Source organism: Passer montanus, unplaced genomic scaffold, assembly GCF_014805655.1.
Source record: "Passer montanus isolate IOZ18808 unplaced genomic scaffold, ASM1480565v1 scaffold82, whole genome shotgun sequence".
Taxonomy (NCBI): domain Eukaryota; kingdom Metazoa; phylum Chordata; class Aves; order Passeriformes; family Passeridae; genus Passer; species Passer montanus.
Window position 1 is genome coordinate 1723711 of NW_024373479.1, and position 15025 is coordinate 1738735.

General features: G+C 41.1%; 1 protein-coding gene across 1 annotated transcript in view; it reads left to right on the plus strand.

Annotated features, from left to right (window-relative positions):
- Positions 1-15025, plus strand: part of KCNH5 (potassium voltage-gated channel subfamily H member 5) — a 147099-nt gene that overhangs the window by 89431 nt on the left and 42643 nt on the right. Inside the window, exon 8 of the mRNA XM_039733062.1 lies at positions 7023-7222. Within this exon, the coding sequence (XP_039588996.1) occupies positions 7023-7222 (200 nt within the window). The remainder of the gene's footprint in view (positions 1-7022; positions 7223-15025) is intronic.

The following is a 15025-nucleotide window of genomic DNA, read 5'->3' on the forward strand; positions in this document are numbered from 1 at the left end:
AGGTGTTCTCAGTGTGAGAGTGATGTTCTGGCATCCTGCCTCCAGCAACATTGCTATCCTGAGTTCATCTTAATGTGACAAGAACTTGGTGTCCCACTAAAAAAAAAAAAAATCCTTTAAAAGTATTAAAGGGAGGAAAAAAATCAACAAGAGAAAAAAGCCTTGCGGCTCAAATCCAGCAAGGAGCTGTGAAGTCATTTCACACAGGGATACTGACAGCTGCCAACTTTGCTCAGGAAACCTTTTTTCTTTGAGATGATCCCTTTGGTTCCTGTGCTGTAGTTCAGTAGTGCTGGAGACCCTTTGTGTCCTGTGCTTGTTATTGGTGACAGTTTTGACACACTGAGGCACAGAGACAAAGGCTCAGGGTGGTTTTGATCCCTGGGTCTTTTTTCTGGACAGTAACAAGAGTAAGGACGGCACTCTGGGAATATTTTTTTGATGGAGAATGGAAATAGAAAGATTTATGTGATAGGTGGATGATTGTCTGACAGACACAATTCAGCTTTTTCTGGAATACTGGAGAGATTTGCATGGAAATGAGGCAATGTTTGAGATAATATTCAAAATGGAGAAGATGATAAATAAGGAAGCAGCAAAGTGTGCTAGAGGCACAGAAGTTGCTGGAATTCATGGTGAACGTAATTCTCATAAACTTTGGTTAAATTCTGCTTCTCTACTTTTCTCCTGCACCCACTGTAATTACTTTAGGGAAGTGATTGTGTTTTAATTACTATTTACCTTTGCACAGGACTTTGTGCAGTGTGTGAAGTGCTAAACGTGCCATTTGGCAAGGGGGTGATGGCTTTTTGAAGAAGCAGGAATGATGAAGCATTATTATAAGAAATGGTTTCTCTCATTTCACTAGTTAATTCTTATCTGTGTTGGTGTCATACTGTTCTGCTAAATGGTAAGTTAAATATTCGTGCCCCAGCTGTCACCATCAAAAGCTGTTACCCATTAAACCCAACTTACACAGCATATGAAATGTGTTAAAGAAGCCCTAATCAGCCTTTTATTTCAGAACTCTTAGAGAAAAAGATTCTAGAATTAAGGCCTTTTCACTGCAAAATAAGGATTTTTCCAGCAAAGTGATGCTTTTACCACTCAGTTAACACGGGGTGCTGCTGTTTGCCCTGCTGCCTGTTGTGGTGTAATTGCCACCATTTTTCAGGCTGTGCCTTCCCATATGTTGCTTAACACCCTTGACTAATGTGGTGAGGAAGAAGCAGGCCCTGGCAGTCCCAAGACCTGTAAAGCTTTCAGATGGAAAGAAATGCAGGAAATTCAATCCAAATACCAACAGGAGCCCCCTGAGCCTGTGCAGGGCTCTCTTACTGATGGCTGGCACTGTTTCTCAGTGAAGGAACAAAGTAATCTGATAATCTGAGGTGGCTGTGGAAGGAAATGTTGGGCAGGGAATGTGTGTGCAAACTGATTTGAAGCTGCTTAGCATCAGACCTGGGAGCCCTTGGCCCCTCATCCTCAGGGGGTTGAAATGAGGAATTTTTTTGTTTGTGCTGCTGAATAACCTTAGCCAGCTCCAGATCTTGTCCATCACTGCCACAGGACTGGAAGCCAAACTCACTGATTGCTGTGGACAGTGGCGGCTTTAATTTAAGACTGTGTTTTGCAATGCCATTTCAGCCAGTCTTGGCTTGCAGCTCTGTGCAGAAGTGCAGGTGGTCAGGTCATCACATCTGTGTGGAGGCGAGGCATTGGAGCTTTAAAGTAAGTATGTTCCATTAGCTGAGTGTGCTCGTGGAAAAAAAACAAAAAGCTCCCAGATTCACCACTTAAAAATTAGTGACTGACCATACAAGTGCAGTTGAAAGCCTTAATTTTAATAAGAATTTATGCATAAGGAATGCCAAATGCCCAACTGCCTCCAAAGCAGCTGTCCCTCCCTTCTGTGCAGTGTCCCCTGCAAGGGGAAAAACAGTGAGAGCTCCTGCACTTAACTTCTGATAGTCATCTAATTTATATAATCATTTAGTTCTTGTCAAGCAAATATCAATGTTAACAGGGATTTTACAGGCCTATCTTTATTATCACTATCCTCTTAATTTGGGATTTGCACTACTGCAGTATCAGGAAGGTTTAAAAAAAGGCTGGATGTGGCACTTGATGCCAGGGTTTAGTTGAGGTGTTTGGGCATGGGTTGGACTCAGTGATCTTTAATGGTCTCCTCCAACCTAGTGATTCTGTGAATTCTGTGAATTCTGTGAAGCTGCTGGGCCGGTAAAGCAGGGATGGAAGTCAGCTGGACCCAGGGAGGAGCTGTGCACCTTGTGTGGCTGCAGAGTGGGATGCAGGAACGCCACCCAGTGCAGGACACACAGCTGGGAGTGCAAGGCCAGGCTGCTGGTGGAGTCAGACTGGAACCTGCAGTCGTGGTGGGCTTTTGACCAGACACAACTGTCTGCAACTCCCCCCTGATTTCAGCAGTCAGATGATTTCGGTGAGGAATTCAGAGCTGAATTTCATGGCTGAATCCAGACCTTTGCCCATTAGCTTCTCCTCTGCAAAGTGGACAATGCACACTTCTAGGAGGGTAAATACATTGGATAATGTGTCATGGGATAATACAGTGATCTGGCTGCAGGGGTAATTGGAAGAAAGTCTTTTTATTTTTAATGCTTTGAATGGTTTTGGAAGAAAAATGTAAAAGTTAGTGTGCTCTGGTGTTGGCATCTCCCTCTAAAAGGGGAAACACAGTGATTAAACACTGATGTAAAACATTGCTGGGATGGGGGAAGAGGATTTTAACAGCAAACTATTTAGTGGGGCCAAGAATCAGGGTTGGCCTTTTGAAGAGCTGCAAAACCACGGGGCTGTGTTGGTGCTTTCCCTGGCACAGCTGGCAGACAGAGTGTCCCTGAGGGGGAGAGGTGGGAGGCTGGGGCTGGCATCAAAGAAGTGCTATAAAACAGTGATGGGGGAGGGGGCTTAGCAGGATTATTTTCTCCCAAGTAGTAACTTGGTTGAAATGTGTTGGTGGATTTGAGGAAAGCTATTTCTGTTAAGAAAGTGGCAGCTTTTTGCTGCAGCAGCATCTCAGCAAGGCTGTTTGGGATGCAGGAGATGGCCACTGCCTGGTGTTGCACCAAACAGAGCCTGCAAACATTTTGCAGTCTGAGCAGATGTATTAAGGTGAGGTGGAAAGAAATAACAGAAAACTGCTCAGCTTCTAAAAACATAAATCAGGTGTTTGGGTACTGGGTTTCTCTCTATTTATATTTAGTAAATGGTAGTGGTTTGACCCTGTCTGGATGCCAGACACCCACCTTGTTCCTGTCACATATTCTCACCCTTCTCTTCTCTGGCTGCAGTTAAATCTGCACAACACCTTTTTTTTCCCTTTATTATTCTTAAATATGATACCACAGAGGTGTTGCCATCATTGCTAATTGGCCCAGCCTTGGCCAGTGGCACATCCGTCCTGGAGCTGCCTGGCATTGGCTCTGCTGGATTTGAAGGAAACTTCCAGCAGCTTCTCACAGAAGCCACCCCTATGTACACAGAAGCCACCCTCTCAGAACCAAAATTAGGCAGCGCAAACCCAAGGCAATAAATGTATGTTGGAGTTTTTATGAATCTCTCCTGAATGATAGAACTTTAATAATACTTACCTAAAAATCTTGCAGGAATAGCTAACTTCAAAAACAAATTGAAGAAGAAGTCACAGCTGGCCTCAACATGCAGAAACGAAAATCTATATTTTTCCAGGATCACGGCCTCATAGAATTGTTTAAGTTGGAAAAGACCTCTATGGTCATTGAGTCCAACTATCAACCCAGCACTGCCCAGCCCACCACTAAACCAAGTCCCCAAGTGCCACATCTGCATGTCACTTAAATCCCTTCAGGGATGGTGACTCCACCACTGCCCTGGGCATCCTGTTCCACTGCTGGACATTCCTTCAGTGAAGAAATTTTTCCTAATTTCCAATCTATCTCTCCCTTGGCACAACTTGAGGCCATTTCCACTTGTCCTGTTGATTGATACTTGGAAGAAGAGGCTGGTACCCCCTCACTAATCTTCTTTACAATTGCAGTTTAGAGGAACATTGTATATGGTTGGATTAATAATACTCCAGGACGTAAGGAAAATCAGATCTCTCAATTAAGCCTTCAGTTCCTTAATGCAGATGTTCCTATCTGGATGTATTTAGCATAGAGTCAGGATAATAAGAGATCTGAAATGCTTTGGGATTATTTAGGTAACTCTGAGTCATTTTTTTTTTCCAGAAAGTTCCTTATTTTTAAATAGGCTAAAACATTTACGTAACACCATTGCTAAATCATTCTGAAATGTTTTATAGAAGTACAAATGTAGTAACATTTTATATGTAAAAATATATAGTACTTTGGTTCTTGTATGTAATTTTGTGGAGATTTTCCACACTTAAGAGTAAAAATGGAAACTACAATTACAGTTAACCACTCACCTCACCTTTAGGACTGAGAAAAAATATTTCTGCATCATTACACCAAATTTATCTCTATAAAATTTAGTGAAGACTGTTCCAGATTTACACATGTAGAACAATTGAGTTAATGAGCGTTGCATGACTGTAGGAACATAACAGGAAATGTTTGGAGAAATTCAAGTCATTAAAGAGAAGGTGAATAAATGCAGTTTGACCTAAGCAGTCTTTTCATGAAACTGGGTAATTTCACCTTCAACCTCATCTCTCCCGTTTATTGTAAACGGAGAGACTAAACTAAAACTATGGAGTTTTAAGTGTATGAATAACTTCAGAGATTACTTTAGAGGTTGTTTAAATACCTCTGCTGTAAAAAGAGACACAGCATTTTCTTTTCTTTCAGAACCTTTTGCACTTGTTTTTTACTGCCAATTCCACCTGCCAAAAATAATTAAAATACAGCAAAAGTGAAATGCCCTTGGTAGTGCTTATCTGCCTTTGTTTTTTTTATAGGTGAGGGGTAAGACTCACACTTGTCACTTCAATATTTGCTCATTAGAGATTCTCTGACAAATCTTCACTTGCTAATTATGGACAGTATGGGTTATTGATGGAGAGCATTAACCCTTTGAAGGTGAAAGCAGCATTTGTCTGTCAGCATCTCCAAGCTTCTGTTGTATACCAAGGCCTGCAAAACGATAAAACCATACTTTTATAAACGACCTCCTCTTCTAGTTGTCATGTAGAGAACAGGGATGGGGAGAGGATTTACAGAGAGAGGGAAATTATGAAAAATCTTCTCTCCCCCCAAAACCTGCAAACCACCCTCAGCAGGTTGTGGGTATGGGGGAGCACCACAAGTGAGGAGAGCCTTTGAGGCACAGCTCCAAAGCTGTGAACATCTGAGTAGGTTCCCTTTAACTCTTTGCCAAAGATCTCTTGTGCAGTAACCTGTGAGAGAAGTGGAGTGTTTGGAGGAACTCAACCATTTTTACCATTTCCAAAGGGAAAGGAAGGCTTTGGTTTCCAACAGAGAAACAATGCTGAGTTTGTCTGTGCAGTCTCCACAGTTTGTCTGTGCAGCCTGGTGGATTCTGGCTTAGTGAGAAATTGCTGGGTGGTGTTTACAGGGATTTTTTTGTGCTTGATTCAATGATTTATTTTACCTGTAATTTCTTGAAGAAACTTTTTTTTTAAGTACAGCTTTTCCAGGACACTATATTATGAGACACAGAACTAGAATTTCTTCTCTGGCTTTACATTTTTCTACAAATCATCTGTGCCAAGAGGAGGTAATAGGTGCCAGTTGCTTCAGACAAGCTGTTTTCACCATGGCATTCTTAGTTGTTTCCAACCTGGCAGGTGACAGAGTTGCATCTCTTTGTGCCAGTCTTGCAGGGCACATTTTCAATCAGCCTGTGTGCTCTGGGTAGGTCTGTGTGGCCAGAAGGGTTGTGGGCATTGGATTTGCAGATGCAGTCTAGCTGTAGTTAGAGGTTGTAGGAATTCTGCTTCTGCAGAAAAACAGCATTTTAGGGGCAGCTGGGGCTTCTCTATACATTTATAATGATTTGCAAGTAGCATCTTATATCAGGGATGTATTGCCCTCACATACTTGATGAGATGAGTGCATGATAAATCAGCAACTGTTCAAAAGGATGAGGGATGTTGCACTTAAGAGAAGTGATATTTCATCAGGTTTGTCCTGCTGCTAAAGTCCAAAAGAGCAGAGAAAGCTAAAGAAATGAAAAAGTCATGTGGCATTCATCCATCTAAACTTTTCTATAATCCATGTGCTTGTACTCTTAAGTGTTGATATATGTCTGAATGGATACGAGGTATAGAAAAATCTTTGTGTAGCTTGCAGATATGACACAGCAATCAGAAAAGCAAGGAGAAAACCTGCCCTTGCAACATCACACAGACTGTTATTCTACTCTGTTTTCTTAAACAGAAATCTTGTGTTCATTTGTGCACATTGTGTGATTTTGATTGGTTTGAATCCTGTATTTGTGATGAACTTCGACATCTGATTTCTACCTGGATACATAAATATCACAGTGTGAACTGGAAGTACAGTTCTTCTATTAGATAGGTATTAGGAGAACACCGTGTGTCTTTAAAAATGCCATCTCTCACGTAGGGGTGATGTACAATAGTCAATTGGTTTGAAACAGAGTGAGATTTCTGGAGTGAGGTTGAAATGGGTTGTGTAGAGGGAAGACATTAAGCACTGAGCGATGGAAGGCATTTTTTCCTTTCACAGTGGCTTATTTCTTACCATTTGTAGGATGCAGGTGTTTTTGGTTTTTTTAAAGCAATATGGAAATGTATAGTTGAATTCTGCTATAAAGTACCTCTGAGCAAAGATTATTAAAAATGACAGGCACATTTCTGTGTAATTGATAATGTCAAAAACAGAAGTAGTGCAGCACATTGGTATTATGAGATACCAGAATATTTCTCTTTTCTGAAAAGTCTGTAATGTCTAATGTTAGAGTGTAAAACATAAAATTCTCTGACATTATCCTTGAATTATGATTAGCATTTACTAGAGCATACATATTTATTTACAATTTTATTTTTTTTCCAGCTCTTCTTTATGCAACTATTTTTGGAAACGTCACCACCATTTTCCAGCAAATGTATGCCAACACCAACCGGTACCATGAGATGCTGAACAATGTGAGGGATTTCCTAAAATTATATCAAGTCCCAAAAGGCCTTAGTGAAAGAGTCATGGATTACATTGTCTCAACCTGGTCCATGTCTAAAGGAATTGACACAGAAAAGGTGAGTACCTGAGGTAACAGTTTAGATAGAAAGAGTTTGTGTCCATTGTGTGCTTTCTTAGAAAGTGGACTGTATAGCAGTTTATAACTTACTAACAAATTCTTAACTGCATGCAATGCCTTTATTATGTTTGTGTTTGGAAAAAAACCTGATTGTTTTAAAAATGGACTGTTTTGCTGCTTTGAATGTATGCCTTTATTTTTCAGTGTTGTAAATGTTTTCTGCTTTCCAGTCTTAGTTTGTCTAAATACTAAATAATTTTAATGTACTTAACTATTGAAATCAATGGGAAATTGGTCTTCGAATTAGCCCAAGAACATAGTTTGGTGCCTAAACTACATCTGTATTATCCTGAGAAGTATTGGCATCTGTGCATTGCAATTAAATGAGTTTGATTGGCTTGGACCTTTTGCTGATGCCCAGGACATCGGCGTATCCATCAGCATAATTAGTATAAGTTTTAATGGCAGTGGAGATTGGTCTCCCTGAGCTCAAATCTCTGGGCTGGCCCTTCAGCCCTTTGGGAGGGAGGGACAGAGAATGTGATACCACTGGCATCCATGCCAGGGCAAAAGTCCTGCAGGACTTTAGCCCTCAGAAGGAACTGGCCATTTAGGTTTCTTCAAAAGCTGGATTGGGAAGAAGATCATCTTTGGAGAGTGATTCATCATGTGCCAGGGCTGACCTCATGGCTTGTCCTCAAGAGCTCTTTCTGCACTGCATGTGCAGTGAGCCTGTCCAGCCTTGGATATTTCAGAGAGCTGAAGTCAGATGAGGGAAGGGTTCCAGCTGCAGTGCCTTGAACATGAGGCAAGATAAAACAGTTTTAGGTTCAGATTTTTGTTCAGTGAGGATCAGTGATGCTCCTGTGGCTCCTGTGGACCTGGTACACGTCAACTTAAATCATGCATTCAAGCTCCAGTATCCATGATTTCCCTCCTAAGAACTTAAAGGCCAAGGGTCCAAAGGAGTTAAGGAAGAGTCATGACAGATGACAGATGACTCTTGAAATGTGCTTGCAAAGCTTTAAAGTTCTTTCTTCAGTTGAATCTCTGGTGCAATACAGGAGGGTGATGCAGATTGTTCATGTGTGCCAGGATGAAGTCTCTGCACAGAAAAATTTAGTCTTACATCATGCTGATGCAACACCAGTTCTCTGATTTATCATCTGCTGTTAAATTCAATTTACCACCACAAATACAACTACTTTAAGTAGCAAAAATCTTTATTTCTTTGACTCTTGTGCTTCAGTAGGCCACATTCTTTAATATGTTAACTTCTTGTACACTAATACCCTAACTTCCTAATCCTGATTCACAAGTGTTAAAAGTGAGCTTTTCTATTCTAAACTCCTGTAAATGCATTCAGTCTTATTGTATAAACTTCAAACTACATGAAAATTCAACTGCCATTTGCATTTATCTCCTTGCTATTAAGCTAGAGTCCTGTGTTACTGCACTACAGTTCCATTAGATTTTAATGATGCTTTGCAGTTAATTAGGAGAACCTATGCTTTAATTACTGAAATTTCCTACCATAGTTTCCGCATGTCCAGTTTTATGGATGATAAAAACGCAGTTAGAGCCCTAATCTCTGACTCATGGCAAGCATTGTTCTCTGGTCTGTAAGATGGAGTGGCTGCTTAGCCAGATAATTAATTTACCTGTAAAATCTGTGACTTAGGTTTTTAACAATTTTCCCTTGGTGACGACTTGCCTAAACGTAGGCCTGGATGCAAACCCAATTAAAAACAGTGGAAGGATTTCAGGAACCTCTGCATCTGGACATCAGTAGTTGCAGCTAATCAAGCTTCCCAGAAAAGCCCATGGTACAGAAGAACAGAGACAAGAGAAATGTAAGAACTTGAGCACTGTGTTGGATATTTGGTATTTTGTGTCCCTTACAGCCTGCAGGTCTGCAAAAGCAGCAGCTCCAGTGGCCTGCAGTGCCTGCACAGGGCAGCCCAGGGGCTGTGTGAGGGCAAGGACAAGGCAGTTTGCTTTCTGCTGCAAAAACCCTGCCTTTAGAAAAAGCTTGGGAGGCTGTGTTGCAGCCAGTCTTACATTTATCTCCACTCAGGAAGGTGTTATGATGTACTTCACCCAAATAAATGAGAAACCGTTGTAGATTCCAGCTGGAAAATCATAGAGATTGGTCATCTAGGGTGGGTAGTTTGTCTTGCCTCAGGTCTTTAATTAACCCTTCAATGCTGTAAGGCCCTCTGCACTTAAATTGCATTCATCTGCACCAAACCTAGAGCAGCCAGAGGATGGGAGCAGAGGCACCCCGAGGTACCCAGTGACACATCAGATTTGGTTTTGAGTCCAGACAGTGCTCCAGCTTGGAAGAGGGGATTCTTCTTCCAGGTCTTGGATTGCTTCTCTGCATTGCTTCTTCTGACAGCCTGGACCTGACCTAGGAGGTTTCTGCCAGTTTCATTTTCAAAGCTCCTGCAATGACATTCTGAGCAGTCTGTTGTGAGGATATAGTTGCATGACATGATTTCCCATGTTCTTTACTTTTTATGAACTTTTCATTAAGCTTCTTATTATCCTGCAAAACACACATGTGCTCATGACACAGGATAATTACTGAGGAATTTCAGTTTTTCATTTTCCATCAGACAGATCAGACAATTTCTATAATCCAAGGATGTTTTACAACCTAATATACTCCATTACATCCTAAATTGTTCCACATATATCTCCATTGTCACACTGGAGTGTGTTTTGGGACATCATTTGCCCCAAATTTGTAATACATTTCATTCAGTCACTCAGCATGTTGAAATGGCTGTGTTTTGAAACCCAAATTTAAAGAACAAGAAGAAAGAATGAGTTTTTATATGGGTATTGCAGTAGGTTTCTATGGTGTTGAACAATCCCAGCATTGATGGAGCGAGAGTTAACACGTGTTGCTTTGATAACTAAAGATTTTAAATTAATGTGCTTGAAATCAAAGTGTAAGTTAAAAGCTTGATTGAAATTGCTACCACTTCACTTCTGTTGACTCAAATATATATCCCTGAATAGTACATTCATTGTGTAGTCCCAAAGAAGATTTTGGCCAAAAGTGATGAGTCCTTACATGAGAACTGAAGGCAGAGTGGAAGTTAGATTTGGGGAGGTTAAATGAAGATAAAGTCCTTGCTGCCTGTGTAGCAGGACGTCCTGAAAATAATTTGAAACCTCAGTGTGTTTTCCCTGTATGTGGAAGAGGATTTGGTCTCCCACACTGACTTGGAGGTGCTTTAAGCTCAGAATTTAGGCTTCCCGGATCTCCTTGGGAATAACTCACCTTCAGATCCTGCCTTCAGACCACATTGCTTCAGCCCGTCCCTGAGTGCTCACAAACAAGGAATTAACAATGACACTAAAAGCATTAGCATATTTATTATTATTAACTAAGGGGAAGCAAGTGGCCTCTGATCCATAATCTTAAATCACTTAAACATGAGAGCCCTCCTCTGACAGCTGGGATATGTTACACATGGACACTTATCTCCTGGTGTGACTGTGGCTCAAACAAGATGGGATTTTTTTAAAATTATCATTATTTTTTATGTTTAGTGATGCAGATTTTGGTGTTTCATGTATTAAGCAGTATCTCTCATCCATCAGAACCTGGGGTTGTTTTGTAAGAGGTAAAAGAGGCAGTGCTTTCTGTGTGTGTGACCATTTTTAAGTAGATTAAAAAAATCTTTGCAGCAATAATTTGGTATATGAAACACACTGCATTCAAATATCTTAGTTTTTATGAAAATATCCAGGCAGCAAATGAGAAATTTATAGATACTAGCTCTTCTGTAAGAAATAGGTCATTATCAAGGAAAGCAGAACAACCATTAACTAATATGCAGATGTCTCAAGGTCTTATCTAATGATAACACTCTGAAATGTCTGTAAAACCCAAAGATTTTCTCATCTTGACCTTTGTGCTGTTGTATGGCTTACAATTTGCTCAGAAAGCAATTAAATAAATGTCTATCATGTTTTAACAGTAGTTTCCTTCAGAAAAGTCATAGGTTGAATGAGAAAAAAGTGATCTTATTTAGTTTCAACCTGAACATCAATGGCAATTGGGATAATGAAAGCCAATTCCACATTGCACTGACTGAAATGGAAATCACAGGAACATAACACAGTATTAGAATTATTCACTGCTAAGCTTGCATAAAGGAGATGGGTTCATGTTAAATAGACACAGGTTGTAACTTCATTAAACATGAATCTACATGAGGACAGTGCAGCTTATTCATGTTTGCTGTTAATAAAAGCTTCAAGAGCTGTAGAAATAATTAGTGATACCCTGAGACAAATAGAGGAATCAGGCTGCCATTCCTGCCGTGCCCCATCACACTGAGGTACCCATGAGTGCTGGCTGGATTTCCTTGTGGATGGCCAGGAGTAGAAGGCTGCCAAGCTTCATGGCCAAAGAGAGCTTCCACACCATTAGCTGTGACAGCTGCACACAGTTCCCTGCTGTGAAGGGCAGGTAAAAATCATTTGGACAGGCATTTTTGTTTTGTTGTAGAGGCTGTAGAGGTTGTTGGTTGTTCCTTGCAGATCGGGATGAGGTGAACAAGGAGTCGTGCCTCACCTCCCAGAGCTGAGCTAGGAACAGGTACAGCTGGAATCCACAGATCTCTGGAGAGTGGGAGGCAGGAGAGATGCTCATGATCTCACTGTCCTTCCCACGGGTCTGTGAGTGGAGCCTGTGCACTGGTAGAGCTTTCTGTTTCCCCTTTATGGATTGTTTGCCTCCTGGATGCACTCTGCAGGACCAGGAAAGAGTATTCACGGTTATCTCTGCCTCTTGGATGTAATATCTTGGGATTGATACAGAATAAATGGTGAACTTGTCATGCTTGAGGAGATGCCAGGGCTGTGGAGTTGTTCATGAGCTTAATTCCCAAGGGAGTATTCCCCTGACTGGATGGGCCAGGCAATTTCCTGGGCACTGCCACCAAAGGGATGGGGCAGACAAAGGGGCTCTCAGTTCCTGACCACATCTCAGGGAAGGTCTATCCACATCTGTTTTCATCCTTCATTTCCCTGAGTGTCTTTACGCAAAATGAAGCCACCTCCAGAAGCAGCACGAAATCAAACAGTGCACTGAACAATTCCATTCTTCCAAGGGTGACCTTAAGTGCCAGAAGCTGTTGTGACTTGAGAAAGTCTCTGATGTATGACACATTCTTTCTGTTTTTTTTTTCTTGATTTATCTAAAAAGCTGTTTTTTAAGGATATATTTCCCAGTAGTGTGCTATCCCTTGCCCCATTAGAAGGCTGTGCAATAATTTTGCTTGCTGTAGTTATGACAACAAAACTGAAAACTATAAAACCTTTAAATATTCAACCTTTAGGCAATCTGGGATCTACTACTTGGGGTCATCCAGGGATGTTATTAGTGTGCCACTTTTCAGTGCATTAGACAGACCAGTAGCCCCTTGATTCCTTAAAAGACATGTTGTTGCCTTTCATCATGCCCTGATTTTCAAACCCTTAGCCTAATTCTATCTGTGTTGACAAAACTGAATTGAATGGACTCTGCAGCCAATTTCTAGGAATTTTTTTAATGTCTCTAACAACTTACTTGGTTAAAAAAACAAGTTAATTTTGTTACGATACCACTAAATCTCTCAATTTGAATAAGTGGTTCAGCTCATATATTATTAATAAAAAAACAAGCCAAACTCAACTTAGATGTGATTTTCCGATCTCAATTTCAGAGCATTTAAATCCAAGTGACCCTGGATCTTAGTGCAATTAAAACAGAGCACAGCATTGCTGCTGACATCCAGTTCTTAGTGCCAAAATACTCAGTGATGTGCTAAAGACTACCCTAATGCATGCAGGGTTAATTACTGCTCAGCTCCATACATCATCTTTGAGATCCTTACAAAATTACCTGATTATTACAGAAAAATGCTGTGATTTGCCAATCAGCTGTTTTCTTACCTTTGTCTCTTTGGCTTCCCTCCAGTGCCGAATGTAACATTTTGGCCAGGCCTGAAATAGAATTCCATACTCATATGAGCCAAATCTTTCTAAAAATCTGAGTAACTTGGTCAGATGCCTAGTGAGTATTGTGGGTTTTTTGCAAAGAGCTGACCTGGATTCTGACTGCTGAATATATCTGAAAACCCAGAGTGGCCTTTCTCCACAAAATAAAAAGACCTATCTGTGGCCTCAAATGGGTTTGAGGTTGGAGAAGTTTATTTTCTTTATTTTCAAAGCTGGCGTTTTTAGTATCTCTGATATTTGTTACAGTTATTAATTCAGGAAACAGTCCTAGTCATTGCACCATAGGATGTCAAAGCTCTTGGCTTGGTTATCAGTCAATATATTCCCAGCATACAACTCCAAAATGTGGGAATCCTGTGTGCTGATGTTCATTATTCATTGGTCTCTGCCCTTTTTGTTGACAAGTCTTAACAGATTCTGTAACACCTGCTAAGCCATCCTGTAGTGTTTTCCAGCTGGGGCAGATTTTTTAACAAATACTTAAACCTGTAAACCCATCTTAAAAGTTATTGTTTGGACGTGCTCTTAATCTGTGCGGTTTTTGTTTTGATTCATTTGCTTTTGTTTGAATTTTTTATAATCTCTGCTCCCCGTAGAGCTCTTTGAACTGTTCAGGAAGCTTATCTTGAGCTGCCTGCACATGCTGAGGAAATGGATGAGAGAGTTAAAAAATCAGATGGAACCTCCTGGGGAGTTTAATTCCCCACCCCTACAGATCTCGAGCTGAAAACACTGTGAGACCTTTTGTGCTGATTCCCTGTGAGTCTTCCAGAGCTGGTTCCTGCCTTTCCCAATCTCCAGCAGCAACCACCAGCCATTCTCTCCCTGTCAGCATTTTCCATATGAGATGATCTAGAGATGAGGGTGCTGTTGAGTCTTTGCTTTGGGGTCTGTTTCAGCACAGCTGGTGATGGCAGAGCTCAGCAATTGTCTGACACTGACTTTGAGGAGATTCATCTTCCTGTGCAAAGAGGGAAAGTGATAAATATTATTCTGTGCTTTCCTTTCTCCTCCCTCAGCTTTGTAGTGGCTCAGGTCTTTGTGGATACCTGTGTGCTGTTCAGGGAGCCTTGCTTCTTTCCTGGTGAAATCAGAGTCACTACAGCCAGCAAAGATTCTCCTCTGGGTAGAATTCAGCTTTCTCCTCTGACTTTGCACTGATATGTAGCAGGTTCTGTTCTTTCATGCTGCCTGCACACGTAGGGGAGGGCTGGCTGCAAAGGATGTGGCTTCAAGATTAATAAATAAGACTTATTATGGAGCAAATTCTGTAGCAGCACAAGCGCTCGTCCCCTCCAAGTGCTCCAAAGCCCTCAGTTAGCACCTGAATGCCCTGCCTGCCTTACAAGCTGCATGTTTCACTGCAAAAAGCCACAGAATCTTAAGAAATCTCCTCTTAAGAAATTCATCTTGGTGGTTTTTTTGCTGTGCTGTTGGAAGAACACACGGGGCAGAACCAATGGCCCAGCTGAGCTTTGGTTCTGTCACCAGGATGTGTTGGAGGCATTTCCCACAGTGAAAAGACTGACTGAGCATTGCAGAATGTCCTCTCCCTTAACCTAATTTTTTTTTTATTTGAATCCACATGTGTGCATTTGTACACATTATGGACTCAGGGACAGCCATGGTGCTACTAGCTTGTATTTCTTTGGCTGCATGCTGCCTTAAAAATGCTGAGATCTCAATGACAGCAATTGACAATAAGAATGTCCAAAGTCTTGTATTGTCAGTAAGGGGTCATTTTCATAAATATTCATCTGTATTTGAAGTGCTCATT